Source organism: Falco naumanni, chromosome 4 (assembly GCF_017639655.2).
Source record: "Falco naumanni isolate bFalNau1 chromosome 4, bFalNau1.pat, whole genome shotgun sequence".
NCBI lineage: Eukaryota > Metazoa > Chordata > Aves > Falconiformes > Falconidae > Falco > Falco naumanni.
In genome coordinates, this window is record NC_054057.1 from 52,742,984 (window position 1) to 52,756,354 (window position 13,371).

Here is a 13,371-nt window from a genome sequence, read left to right on the forward strand (position 1 = left end):
TTGGGTATTAGTATGAAATGGCTACCAAGAGACAGAGAATTTCTATAAATTATTATATTTTAATGTATTTGTTTTCTGATAACATTGAAACTTCTTACATTAAGAGTTTTTGGTGGCAGCGCTCTTTACATACTGGTTTCCACAAATAAGAAATTGCTGTGGATGCCTGATTGCTTCCTTTGCATTAGATCTATTTTGTTTACAAAGGGGCTTTTAATAATCCACTATTGCTCTCAAATAACCCTGTGCAAAGCATAAAATGGACCATTTTTGAAGACGGGTGAGTGAGTATTCAATAACTTAACCAAGATCGCAATACTGGCAGGTTTTGAATAGTATGGTCGTGCCTTATCTTTCTGTTTAATTCATCGAGTCTCTAAACACACTACTAAAAACGTGTCTGTCCACCTGGGTAGAGATAATTATAAGTAACACTGTCAGTTCTTACCTTATGTAAATATACTGCGAATACAAAAACAATTTATGCTTTCCAAATGTTAAATAATAGAACCTCTGCTTTTAAAAAGACAAAACTAGAACTATACTTGTAGCACTTTATGGGAAAAACACATTTTTTAACTTCTGTCTTTACGCTAACATTTGAAACCCAATTACAGAAGGCAATGTGTTGTTTTGACAGAAGAAATACAAGGATCCAAAATTACAGTCTTTTTTTCTTTAAAATAATGTTTCAAACTTCCCCTCGACAATTAAGCCCTGCCCCATTCCATGTTAGATAAAAAACATTTTTAGAGTGAAGTAACTTCCTTATGATACCACAGCAGTATGTGTTTCCCTACTCCAAAAATCTACAGATGCAGAAAGGAAATGAAAAGTTGGGTATGTAACATAGGTCAGAATTACAAACTATTGTAAATAGTCTCGCACTAAAAGCGGGAACATCCTTCAAAGATTATTTTATTGAAATGGCCAAACTGAAATTTTCATTATTGAATAATTTTGCGTATTGTAAAAGCTAGGATGCCTTAGCAGAGAATTTGCCTACAAAGTGGCAGTTTATAGCAGTTGACTGGCAACTCTGAAGAACAGCATTCCGTTTCAACAACTCAAGTTTGCCAACAACGTCCTCTTAAACTGCTTCCAGCTACACTAAAAGAACATCCAACTCTACATAAAAATCTCACTGCAAGTAAGCAGGATTTTAGCCTCCAAAATAATTCAGGCAATTAAAGCGAACTTTTACATCTTAAATACCTTCAGTTTTAGATAGCTAAGGAGTAATCAATACTTTTTTTTTTCTGAAATGCAATTTGTATTCCAAACTTTGTTTCATAATTATTAGCTTTACAAAAAGTATTTCGAGGGCTTAAAAAAAAGTAGCCTCATGACTGAACCAGACCATAAAAAACTGAATGTAATGAGTATCTGTAATGGTTTCTCTCTTTTTTTTTCTCTCCTCCCTCATCTTCCACCTAGCTCAAATTAGTCTTTGAACATTCATGTTTAGTTAGTCTTTCAACATTCACAGCAAAATACCAAGCACTAAAACTGAATAAAGATGCAAAATGTACAAAAAACCCAACCAGAATTAAGTGACAGTTAATTTGCATAAGGCTCTTAAGTATGGTAAATGCATATGGCAAATTTTAAATGCTAGCAAGAATTTTACACCTCATACAACTAGAAACTGTTCATTCCTTAAATTATTAATTTCATATAGCCCAAATGATGGAAATTTAAGTGTAGTCAAATTCAGAAAGCTCCAGGTCAAAAATCACCATAAGTACAGTAGTTCTATTGGGTTCAATCAACTTAACTTTAAGCAACAGAACACACACAGAAGCAGACACATGCACGCTTTGCTCAACTGGCAGTCAAAAGTATCTCAAATCCTCTGTACTTGTCAAGTATGTAACTTACTAAAAGGAACCAGAATCTTGGGTGATATATAGAAATAATGTTTAGATCCAACATCTGAAAGTTATTTTTCCCCATCTACCCCCATGTAAAAAACAAAAAAAAATATTACGAACTATTTCAGTACTGCTGTAGCTTTATATTATACAATACTGTCTTTACCTTTCCAAGCATTCTTCCAAGAAAGTAGTAATGTCGGGCGTAAGAGTCTCCAACAAGCATCTGTGCAGCAGGGTTAGGATAAAGAAGGCCCTCATTGGTGGTCTTAAAAAATCCCTGGTTAGGGTTAAATCCTGATTTAAGTAGTTCATTCAGAAATTCTCTGAAAATTCCACCACCATCAATACCAGCTTCATCAAGACCATGTGCATTAAGTAAGTGAACACGAATGCGCTTTTTTAGGTCAGGTTCTGCAGAGAAAAGAGACAGACAAATTCAAACATAACTATCTGCTTGAAATTTGTTTGGATACACACACGTAACTATACAAACATCTACACTAACTTTATATTAAAAGATTGAACTAGTACATAAAATCAAAATTCTATTACTGGCTTGGATTTGGGAATATTCAGTATGTGAAAAACTCACTTTGTACAAAGGGTCTTGCTCTAAGAGCATCAAAAGGCGGCAGTGGAAAGACACTAGGAGGGAGAAGGAAATCCTAGAGTCTTGTAGAGAGGCCCAAGAATAATTTGAAAATTCTATTTATATAAAATATTGTGACTGCAAGGTTCAACACTTTCCTGTCTGAAGGAACCTTCAATAAGCACTGCCACTTAGAGGAGCTGAATATTAAGCTACACCATTAAATAATATTATTTGAAACTGAACTTTATGTTTTTGATACTCTGGACTTATTGCTATGTCATGTAATTCCAATGAGCAAGGTGTAGTAAAGGTGAACATGTTCTGAAGGAAGATGTTCTGCTTGTTCCATAGAAGGCTGCTCCTTGAGAAAGCAAGCAGTATTTAGGTCCCTGAACTATGTACACCTAACAGAAAAGGACGACCTTTTTGCTCAATTCACTGCAGTCTTCCAAAGATCTAACCAAATACACAGCTTTTATGCAAACCCTTGCACTGACTACACTTGTCCAGGCAAAGCAACCAGTAATAAACCAGTAACAATAAACTTTCTACTGCTTCCATGCGCTAAAAATGCACACATTATGGGAAGCTGATATTCATGAAAGAATCTTTAGCACCTGGTAGCAAAAGAATTTCGACTGAGCCACCGAGTGTCTTACTTATACTCTCCCATTAGCAAATGTCTGTACATCTACTAGTACCATAATTTGTACTTTTTTTAAAAAAAAAAATAAGTCTAAATGTATCTCTTTTAGGTAGTTAGTTTTAAACTCAGGTATTGAAACACAAAATCCTATTTATAAATACAACAGTATATTTAATACTGCCCGAGCAAAGGAAATTAAGAAAATACATGATCTCGCGAAATTTTATACTAAGCAAGAATATCAGCACCACCCCTTCTTCCTCTCTAAACTAGGCAGTTCTTCAGGACAAGCTGAGATGGCACAGCAGACAAGATTCACATGGCAAAGTATTTGGCAATTATTCTTTTTAGACGCAAAAATACAATATAATAAGGACTTTAGTCTGGCAGCCTTTATCTGTATTGGAATTTTACTTCTAAAGAGGCTGCTTTCACACTAAGGTATGATTTAAATCGATGTGGTAAAATACATACTAGTACACACTACCACTACTAAGTACACTGCTTTATCCTTACCAGTCACACTGTACCTAGCAAATTCTGTGCTGTCTATATATTTGTTGACACTGATTTACCAAAGCAGAAAATATCTAATGAACTACATACATAAATATACAAAGTAAAGTTATTTGAATAAATAAATGGGGAGAAAAGCCCCATAAATTAGGTTTAACACATGCCTCCTTAGTTCAAAGAGGATGAGACTGCTATAATCAGAAAGAACGTGGAGAAGAATCACTTTATGTAAAAATCAGGAAATTTAACTTTGTAAGAGCTTTCACACCTCACAGCTGATGCACTTCTAACACCCTACTCAAGTAAGCAAATATGTCAGTACATGTTAAGAATGGTTAAATGTTATAAACAAGCTGATGATAAATTAATTGTAAACCTACCATTTTCAGGAGAAAGTTTATCATAAGCATCTTCATAAATGTAATTTCTTCTAATAGTGACATTAATTCCATCCAAAAACGGCCCATCTCCTTGAACTTCTTGTTTATCAGCATAGATCAGTCTTTGAAAAATCTGTTAAAGTAAGTGAAAAGAGAAATCGTGTCAGATCTAAATACTCATCAACAGATGGTCATTCACTACTATTACTGTCCTTTGAGTTGCTTTTGGGCACTCACTTTCACGCAATTTGTCTTCTCTCCCACTGAGCTGCAGAAACATAATACAGAGCCATATCCCAGGGGAGGGAAGGAGAGGGGACAGACATGCAAAAAACTTTTTCATGCCAAGATACCATCCTCAGTTCTTTCTACACAAAGAGACACATCTACAGACATTGTAACAATGATTCCAGACTTCGCTCCCTAACTTTCAGAGTTCTGAAATACAAAGTATTCAAAAACAAAAGGAAAAAGCCACGAGTATGTTACACATACAGAGGTTATCCTCAATAATAGTAAATACTTTTTTATTGGGTTTTGTAATGCTTAGGAACTTTCCCAGTAATAAGAAATTAGGTAAGATTCTCCTGTTAGGAGCAATGAGCAAATAATCCAGGGCAAAATAGCACATAGCCAAGTGGATATGCCAATATGTAGCATGGAAGCAGGTTGCCTAAAGTGTAACAATGTTTAATATACTCTCAACACAGGGAGTGTCTGTTTACTACATCCTCTCTTGCATCTTTTCCATATTCAGTAAACAGCCTAGTACATTTTCCAAGGGATGCAATCTCCCAATACTAGAGACTGTCTTATTAAATTAGAAGGTTAAGAGCCTTCAGGGATGTTCAGAAACAACGAATTTGCCACGAAAGAGGAAAATCTGACTACAGCAGACAAAGCTACTGTAAGTAAGGCCTCAAATCTACTGTTTCTATGGACAACTGCAGCTAGCGAAGAGGATGCTCTCCAACCAGGAAGATAACAGTGTAGGCAAAGCTGGGTTCTTCTCCAAGGTACACAGGAGGAAGATAAGAGAATATAGTCATAAGCTGTAGAAAGAGAAATGCTGAACGGACATAAAGAAAAAACATAATGAGCGTGATTAAGTATCAGAAGAGGTTACATGAAGAGTTTGTGAAACCATCGTCATCTTTGGAGATAGTTAAAACTCATCTGGACAAGTCCTTGCACACCCTCATCCAACTCTGAATTTATTCCTGTATGAGGATGTATGCGGACTAGAGTACCTCCAGAGGTCCCTTCTGACCTGTATTTTTCTACAGTTCTACAACATCAAGACACACAGCCGCAGACACTTTATTTTTATGTACAGGGCATGAGAATATGTTCACCACCATTCTCTTCCCTGAAACACAGCTAGATACGGCTCATTACAATTACTACACAAGTGTAACTCATAGCAAATTTCTTCTTGATATAGAGTCTGGACTCCTACATAATCCAATGTTCATGCATGCGTTAGACCTGAAAATAAGAACCCTAACACATAACTGAGGTATTTAAAATTAATTCAGACAAACACATGGAAAAGTAAGCAATGTTGACTAAAGTACACACCATAAGAAGTAACATCATCATAGGCAAGCCGTCAAAAGTATGGGTTAAGTAAGTGAGAACCAGGACACCTGATACAAATCAGTTTCTTTACCTTCCACAGGTAAATAACAGATTGAAAGGTGTACACCAATGTGCTTTAAGGCTAAAGAGGGTAACATCCTCTGGGGTCAGGAGGATGAAGAGTCTACCATGAAAATGAACGCAGTAACTGCTCGTAAGAGTATCCAGTATCTGGTAATTCTTGTATTGGAAAATACAAGAATTTTCCAAGTTTTAAACTATATACTCTATCAAAGTTCAGCTACACAGCTATGAATGCAGAAATTTAATCTCTAGGTGTTACTCTTCCAAAACGGATATCCACCATCTCATTCTCTGTAAATCCACCCACTGCACAAGTCTCCAGACTTGACCTTGCAAGCTGTTTATTAGATGCACAACTAGTTAGTGCTCTGTTTACCACAAGAGGGTGCAATCATGTAGATCAATCATTGAATCAGGACTGCAGTTGATTGTAAACATACCTCATGCCACTTGGAATACATGCTTCTAATTTTAATGCATTATAAAATACAGCTAATAAAAGAAGATAAAAGTAATTAAATGTTCAGTCGCCACATGAGTACTTAAGAAAAACAGCATGGCCTGTATCCTTCTGTAGCGAAACAATCCAGTTTCTACTTAAGAGGTCTTTTTACACTTACTGAAAATAAAAAACTAAAAAAACAACTGCATATTAAATTGGAAATTAGGTACCTTTACTCTTTCTTCAAAAGGAACTACAAAAGGTAGCTCTGTCAGAATTGCAAGTTGTCGTTCTTCAGATACAGAAAGAGGTGCTGGTTCCAAGCCCACTTAAAATAAAAATAATAATTTTTAAAATTTTGCAAAGAACATTTATTTTTTAAACAGTTTATTTTGTATCAAGTGACTCAATTTACTCTGTATAACAATACATACATTAAAATAATTTACTCACTAAACAAAGCCATACCATTCTTTAAAGGTTGGTTTCTACAGGCAAACTGAAATACAAGTAGTGAAAACACACTGAAAACAAAACATGTATAAAAATAAGTACTCCTGTATTTTTCATCTTAGAAGAAAAAAGTTATTTTCTTATTATTGACATTTTAATTTTTCAATTAAGAAAAAATTCATTCTAAAAGACAATTAAGAAGTTGTAAGCAATTAGAAATTTCATCGCAGGAATAACAATATTCCCATCTCAACAAGCAAAATAGTTTAACGGAATTGTGCCTGCAACTACATCTACTTTCAATCAAATAATTTTAGGCATAAAAACTAAGGAGTAAACCAAATCTAATGAAACCAACAGAAAGATAACATTTATTTCAATGGCTTCTCTCTCTCAACAGCAAGGTCACCGTAATTGTATTTATAATGTGCCTGAGAAAAGAAGATTAAAAAAGAATTCAAGAAGCCACAGCAACAGATACACTTCGTCACATACAGTTCCCAAGCTACCATGCAGCTCCTTTAAACCTTCTCATACCCACAGAGAATGTTCTTAGGGAACAACTCAACTTTGGGTGATGCGCAGTAGAAGTGACAACCCTGCTCCAACCTCATGGAAGAAACTCAGTTGCCGAGCACATACCTGACAAAATAATTGAACGCAGAGGGGAAAAAAAAAAGAAAAAGATACTGCTCACTGACTCAATGCTGTGGCTAAAGGTCCACCTAGCTTCAGTCTACAGAGGAAACAAAACCCACAATTCCTTAGTTGTTTTCTTTTCATGTTTAATAACTACCTTAGCAAAAAAAAAAAAAAAAAAAAAAAGGATCCACAGTCACTATCTACAGGCCATATTACAAAGCCAGAGTTTACCGTGACAGTTACAGGTTCTTCCTTTGGTTCCTACCTGTGGTGACTAGTATTTTGCTGCCTTTCTGCAACTAGACATCACTTCAATTTTACTTTTTTTTTCCCCCCACTCCTCAAAGCACATTAAGTAGGGATATTTTAAGCACCAATTACACATGATGTGACCCAAAACTTTATATTCATTTGGGGCAGGTTTCAACATTGCAAGCCTTTGGAATTTCTGATAAAATGCTTATCTGTGATTACCCTTAGTTTACTTAGTAAACATTTTTAATTAAAGTCAATGTATGCAGCCTATTAAGCTAACAGTTAAAAGCATTTTAAAGAAAAAGTGCGTGTACAGCAAAGGTAAACTACTACATGACTTCGACAGTTCAATTATTCCAGTCAATTAGTCAATTTTATCTGCATTTCTCCATCACAGCTTCTTTCTTTAAAGAGAAATATGGGATGGAGCCATCAATACAGAGGGCATTTAGAACTAACGAGTCTGCCATTTAAGTAAATGAAAAAGCACAAATAAACATGACCATATGTGATTCAGCAGTACTTTTATGTTAATTGGCTTTAACCCATATGGAGTCAAGAGGGATTAAACAAGTCGTGCACACTGTTACCTGCTCATTTTCACACATTCACGTTGGCTGCATCTTTTTCAGTCCGATTTTGTATGATAACAGCATCTACTTGAACACATAGTGACATCTTGCCTCATCATTTTGCCCCCAAGACACCCTTTTGAGCTACCCAGCTGAATTTTAGCTTTGACAGAGGAGCTCAAAAATACTAAGTTTTGTGAAAATTTTCAGCTCAACAGAGAAGAGAAATTCCTTTAGTGACCTGATCACAGAAACAGCAAGGAGAGCTCTGTTATCTGCTCTGTTCAGTGTGTCAGCTTGTCTGGCAGCCAGCCAGCAAACCGAGGGCATGTAGCTGCTCCACACCAACCGCAGCACATACATTCCTTTATCCACCAACTGCCCAGACCAAGGCAACTAATGAAACAGAGGGAACTGGGGCTACTATGAGAAGAAAGACAAGGGAAAGAGCTCAAGATGCTCTATGTATGAGGCAAGGAACAGTAAGACCCTTTTAAGTAAGACGATGTAAGAACAATAAGACGATACACATGGAAGAGAATCTGGAAGTAGTAAATGCGCAACAGGTCTGACAGTGATCATCATGGCAGTACAGCTGTCAAGAGCCATGGAGGTCAATGGAAGAAACAGGGACTACTGGTCTAGAGTCCGCAAGGTATACAGGATACAGGGCTGTTGAAGCCTAGCAATTTTTGCTAAAATACCTATTTGAAAGATTTCATATTATCAATCACTTAGAATATGCAACTTCCAAAAAGAAAAGCTAAACTGAAAAAATATTCAATTTAAAATTCTGAGAAGTACTTACACCGGACAAGCTAGTTGTTATCTGGCAACTAGACTAATATGGTAATCAAAGTCAACTTAGACCATCATAGCTATTCCAGTAAAAAACATCATTATAAGTAGTCCATAGGTTTTGACCTTGGACAAAGCCCTTAATTCTGTACAACTCTGAGGCAGTATTCAAAGGCTATGGTCTTCTCTAAATGATCCACTGTATCTGGCTAAGATACTCAAGCAGATTACATCATCTTGAATGAGTATGGACCATCGCAGATGAATGATTTTCCTACTTAAAGGCCCCATTTTTAATTCATTATTAAATCTTCACAAGTATGAGTGATTTAATGAGTATTTTACCTGAGCATAGCAAGGTAAAGTTCTAGAATACTGAAGCTACAAAGGTATGAAAAGCTGAAACAGACTGTCTATGCGAGAAAGCATATTGGCACAACTAAACTAGCGTAAATTTACCCTCATTGCTAAGTTGGTCCAATTCTCTCATCTTTCTTTGGAAGTTCCATACAGTCCAGATATTTTGAGTAATTCAAAGGGTTAAGTTTCTGCCTTATCTAATTAGAGAAAATATTTATAAACAGTAATTAATACTTATCATGGTACCTAAAGCTTGTTTGTTACAGTTTAACATATAATATAGAAGTCTCCTTATAGTATACAGTAAAAGCAAAATGTTAGTGCTTTACATCATCTGCTACTTTATCGTGTACCTTATGCAACTGCCTTTTATACATATTAATTCATTTATTTTTAACACATCTCGTGTCCACCTCATCGTTTCCCCTCATCAATGCCAGAAACAGCTTAGGGAAAGCTGTTATACATTAAATATTCTAAAGACATATGCACAAATGTGTATGTATACAAATACACATTTTTAAAGCATCAGAAACAAAATTATGAAAGACTGCCTTGCTTTTCGCTATCATTAAGACTTTTACACAAAATGCTCAACTGAGATCTATAAAAGATAGATTTTTCTTTGTATAAGGCAAACTGTCACTTTGACATAGTAAAGCAAAAATTGCATAGAAGCATCTTACCATCCAACGTAGACTGCAATGGTCCTATTCTTCCCATTCTTCTGACTCTCCAGACATGCCGGGCAGATGGCACATACAGCTGTGTAACCTAATAAATTAACAGTATTTTACAGTTACACATTACTGAATTACATATTACAATTTACTATTACACAACAAATGGATAGAACTGTCACATCCAATACATCTGAATGCCTAAGTATCTTAATTTCTAATCACTCCTCCTTATACTCGTGCCTTAAAGTTTGCATTTGCATTGCAAAGTTAACAATGTAATATAAAGTCTGTGTATCATTTAAAAATACCATGCAAATAAGTTCCAGTATTTAAGATACTAAAGCCGAGTCTGAATTTTGAGATGTCAAATAAATTCTGTTCACTTTGTACTGAGAATGAGGTTAGCATCACAGTTTAAGACTACTAGTCCTTTAAGGTGTGTAGGCACGATTTGCTAAGAATTATAAAGAACTGTCACACAGAGAAATGGAAATCTTGAACACAAGGCAAGCAAACGTGCAGTCATCAAAACCAGAAGAGTTCACCGTCAACTGTTCCACGCAAAACCTCCAACTGTTAAGACATCTAATAGTGCAAGGTATTCTGAGGTGTAACGAGCTTCTTATGATCCAAGTTTTCAGTGATTCAAAGGACGTCCTTGCACATTCATATTACTGTTTACTTCTGCACACATAAACACAGTCTCTAAGCTCAAACAATGACATTTTTTTCAAAAGCTCTCAGGAAAAAAAATAATTTCTAGGCAAGGTAATGATGCTGAATTTAATTTTGGAAGATAATTCTGAGGCATTTTTCCTCACTATAGACCAATTCTTTTATTTAGCATTTTTATTATGAGAAGTACTTAAAGTAACTAGAAAATAAAACGCAACAAAACGCTCCCAGAATTTCAGTTCTCCTCTCTGTAAATGCAGATGACTTACACTATTGTTCCACTTTTATGTTAAATCACAGTTCCAATCCATAAGTTTAACAAGTGCAAGACTTTTACATTAGAAAAAAGCAGCTTTACTCCAGGTTTTAAAACACATTAAATCTGTGCAACATCAACACCACTGATACTATCAGGAACCTAACATTTTATTATTGAAACTTCAGCACCTGTAAGGCTATGTGGAAAAAGGGTATTACTCTTACCTTATCTGCTTTAATATTTTCTTGTTCCGAGAGCCAGTGATTTGGCGGGCAGAAATTTCTCCTGGTATCTCTAGATTTCAACATTTTCACTAAATTTGTGATGACCTAGGTGTCAGAAACACATACATTCAACACACATTTAGCACTGTGAATGAAACTGTATAATCCACAAGCAAAAACTTTTTTTAAAAAAATCTGTCAGTAACGTATGAAATTCTTATTTTTTACTTACAAAAACTTGCTCTTATACTTAAATACCTTAGAATGTGAATAAGTAATTCTGGTTCACTTCTAAGCCATCAAAAAAATTGATTTATTAAAGTCTTATTCAAAAACCTAAAAACCAGGACTACCTAGGACTAAGTAATCTTAGGAATACCCTGCACACGTAAAAAGTTATATGCCAGTTCAGGGAAGCCTAATCAAATCATCACCAACATTAAATTACTTATTTAAAGTAAGTAACACCTAACCAGGTCATTTATACAATGGTCTTTTTTGCTTATACAAGTTTTCAGAAATTAAACATGTGAACAGATATAGCTATTCCTTACTGCCTCTTATTCTAAAACAGATTCCAAACAACTTGGCTGATTTGTCGATCTTTGTCCACAAGGAAGGAGTTTATTAAATTTCTGTGCACCATTTTTCAAGGAAAATGCTCCACAGAAGAATGGAATTTTTGCTTGCCGTCTCAAGACAAAGGTCACATGTATCACTCCACACCTGTCAAATCTGAGGGATATCTAATAAACAGCGGGTATTTCTGCCCATAGTCAATAAGTTTAACTAACTAACCAGCAGAAGATGGTGTGATGTGCTTCTCAAAAGCCAATATCAACTTCAGAAAGTAAAGGAGAGGGCTGAAGCATTAAATTGGCAGCAAAACAAAACAGCAAAAGTTCCATCTCTGAAGTATGCAAAAGGTTGACTACTTCTGGCTGCTGCATTAACAAACTAAAACATTTCCAGCTAAAGGTGCCTCAGAGGAATCCTAAGTGTCTGCTGATAATACCACCTCACCAGACACGGAGGTGATTATCCATGTAAAAAACAAAAGCTGCTATTTTTAAGGGTAAAGGTCTACATCTGAAAAGATACTACAGGCTCCCTTTTTTGTCAATATCTTATTAGCATTTTCAAAGTTGGCTGGAGAAAAAAAGATCACCTCATCCAGAAGCAGCTAGCAATTTATCAAATGAACTGTACCCTCAAAGCTCTTGTCTATACTAAAACAGATCCTAGTGTGACTAAATCAGCTGTTTATAGTATACAGTAAACCCTACCATAAGATTGTTAAAAGATCCAACACATCAGTTTCAGAAAATAAAATCACTTCTGAGAAAGGCCTAGCTCAAACATGCCTGAAAGCAGATTACAAGATGACCATTTTCCCAGAAAGGATGGTTACCAAATACTCTTCTAGTGATCACCACAAGAAGCACAAAAAGCACCAACAGACCTAAAAATACACATGTGGGGTGGCTGGTTGCAATTTTCATTTAATATGCACACATATACTTTATTATCATAACCTTATTTACAAACTAAAATGCATTCCGTAACAACCCTTTGGTGTGTTAAGTTAGTAAACCTTTTTCCAACAGAAGGTGTAAGTATTTACCTAAAAACCACCTAGTAAAAGTGGTTTAACAAATACCAGCTTATTAGGTGGACCATAGTGGATGATGATGTGTACACCCATACTGCACCCAACCACAAGCACACTAACTTAAACCACTACGCTTAATTATTTTTTATTCACAGGCAATTCAAATGATGAAATTTTGTAATTCTGTCATTATTATAACCATACGGTCAGAAAATGAGAAAACTGAATAAATAACTATTTATGCACATCTTCATAACAAAATTGGGAGGCTGAAAAAAGTGGTTATCATGGTCACCAGGGTGGCTTTGCAATTTTAGTAATTTTTTTGGCAGTTTCCACCAATCCAGGAAAAGAAAAAAGAAAAAGTAGAAGAGATATCAGGCTAACAATTACTCCATCCTCAAGCACAATTGTCATACTTTGTTGCATGCCTTCTCTCCAAAGTGGAACCAACTTATCCCAACACTACATAAAACATAATTAAGTGGAATCAATAGAATATTAAATTACTACTCTAAAAAGATGTTATCACTGCTACAATGAACAACCATCTGTTTTGCAACTCAGAATTACAGCACTTGAAAAATGACTAGAAAAAAACAATACACAAAGCAATCTTGCTAAAGGACAATCTTAATGGGCAGGTGTCAAGACCAACAAAGAGTTTAATGGGCCTTCTAAAGGATTCTATCTCTAGATACTACACAAAAGACCTTTTAC

The 13,371-nt window shown here is 35.4% G+C and overlaps 1 protein-coding gene across 2 annotated transcripts in view; it reads right to left on the reverse strand.

Annotated features, from left to right (window-relative positions):
- The window catches only part of UBE3C (ubiquitin protein ligase E3C), a 77,277-nt gene that overhangs the window by 28,857 nt on the left and 35,049 nt on the right, over positions 1-13,371 (reverse strand). For both annotated transcript variants that reach the window (XM_040589227.1, XM_040589226.1), the window contains 5 exons: positions 11,040-11,144; positions 9,885-9,972; positions 6,349-6,446; positions 4,012-4,144; positions 2,041-2,288 (listed from right to left, as the gene is read on the reverse strand). In XM_040589227.1, the coding sequence (XP_040445161.1) occupies positions 2,041-2,288; positions 4,012-4,144; positions 6,349-6,446; positions 9,885-9,972; positions 11,040-11,144 (672 nt within the window). The remainder of the gene's footprint in view (positions 1-2,040; positions 2,289-4,011; positions 4,145-6,348; positions 6,447-9,884; positions 9,973-11,039; positions 11,145-13,371) is intronic.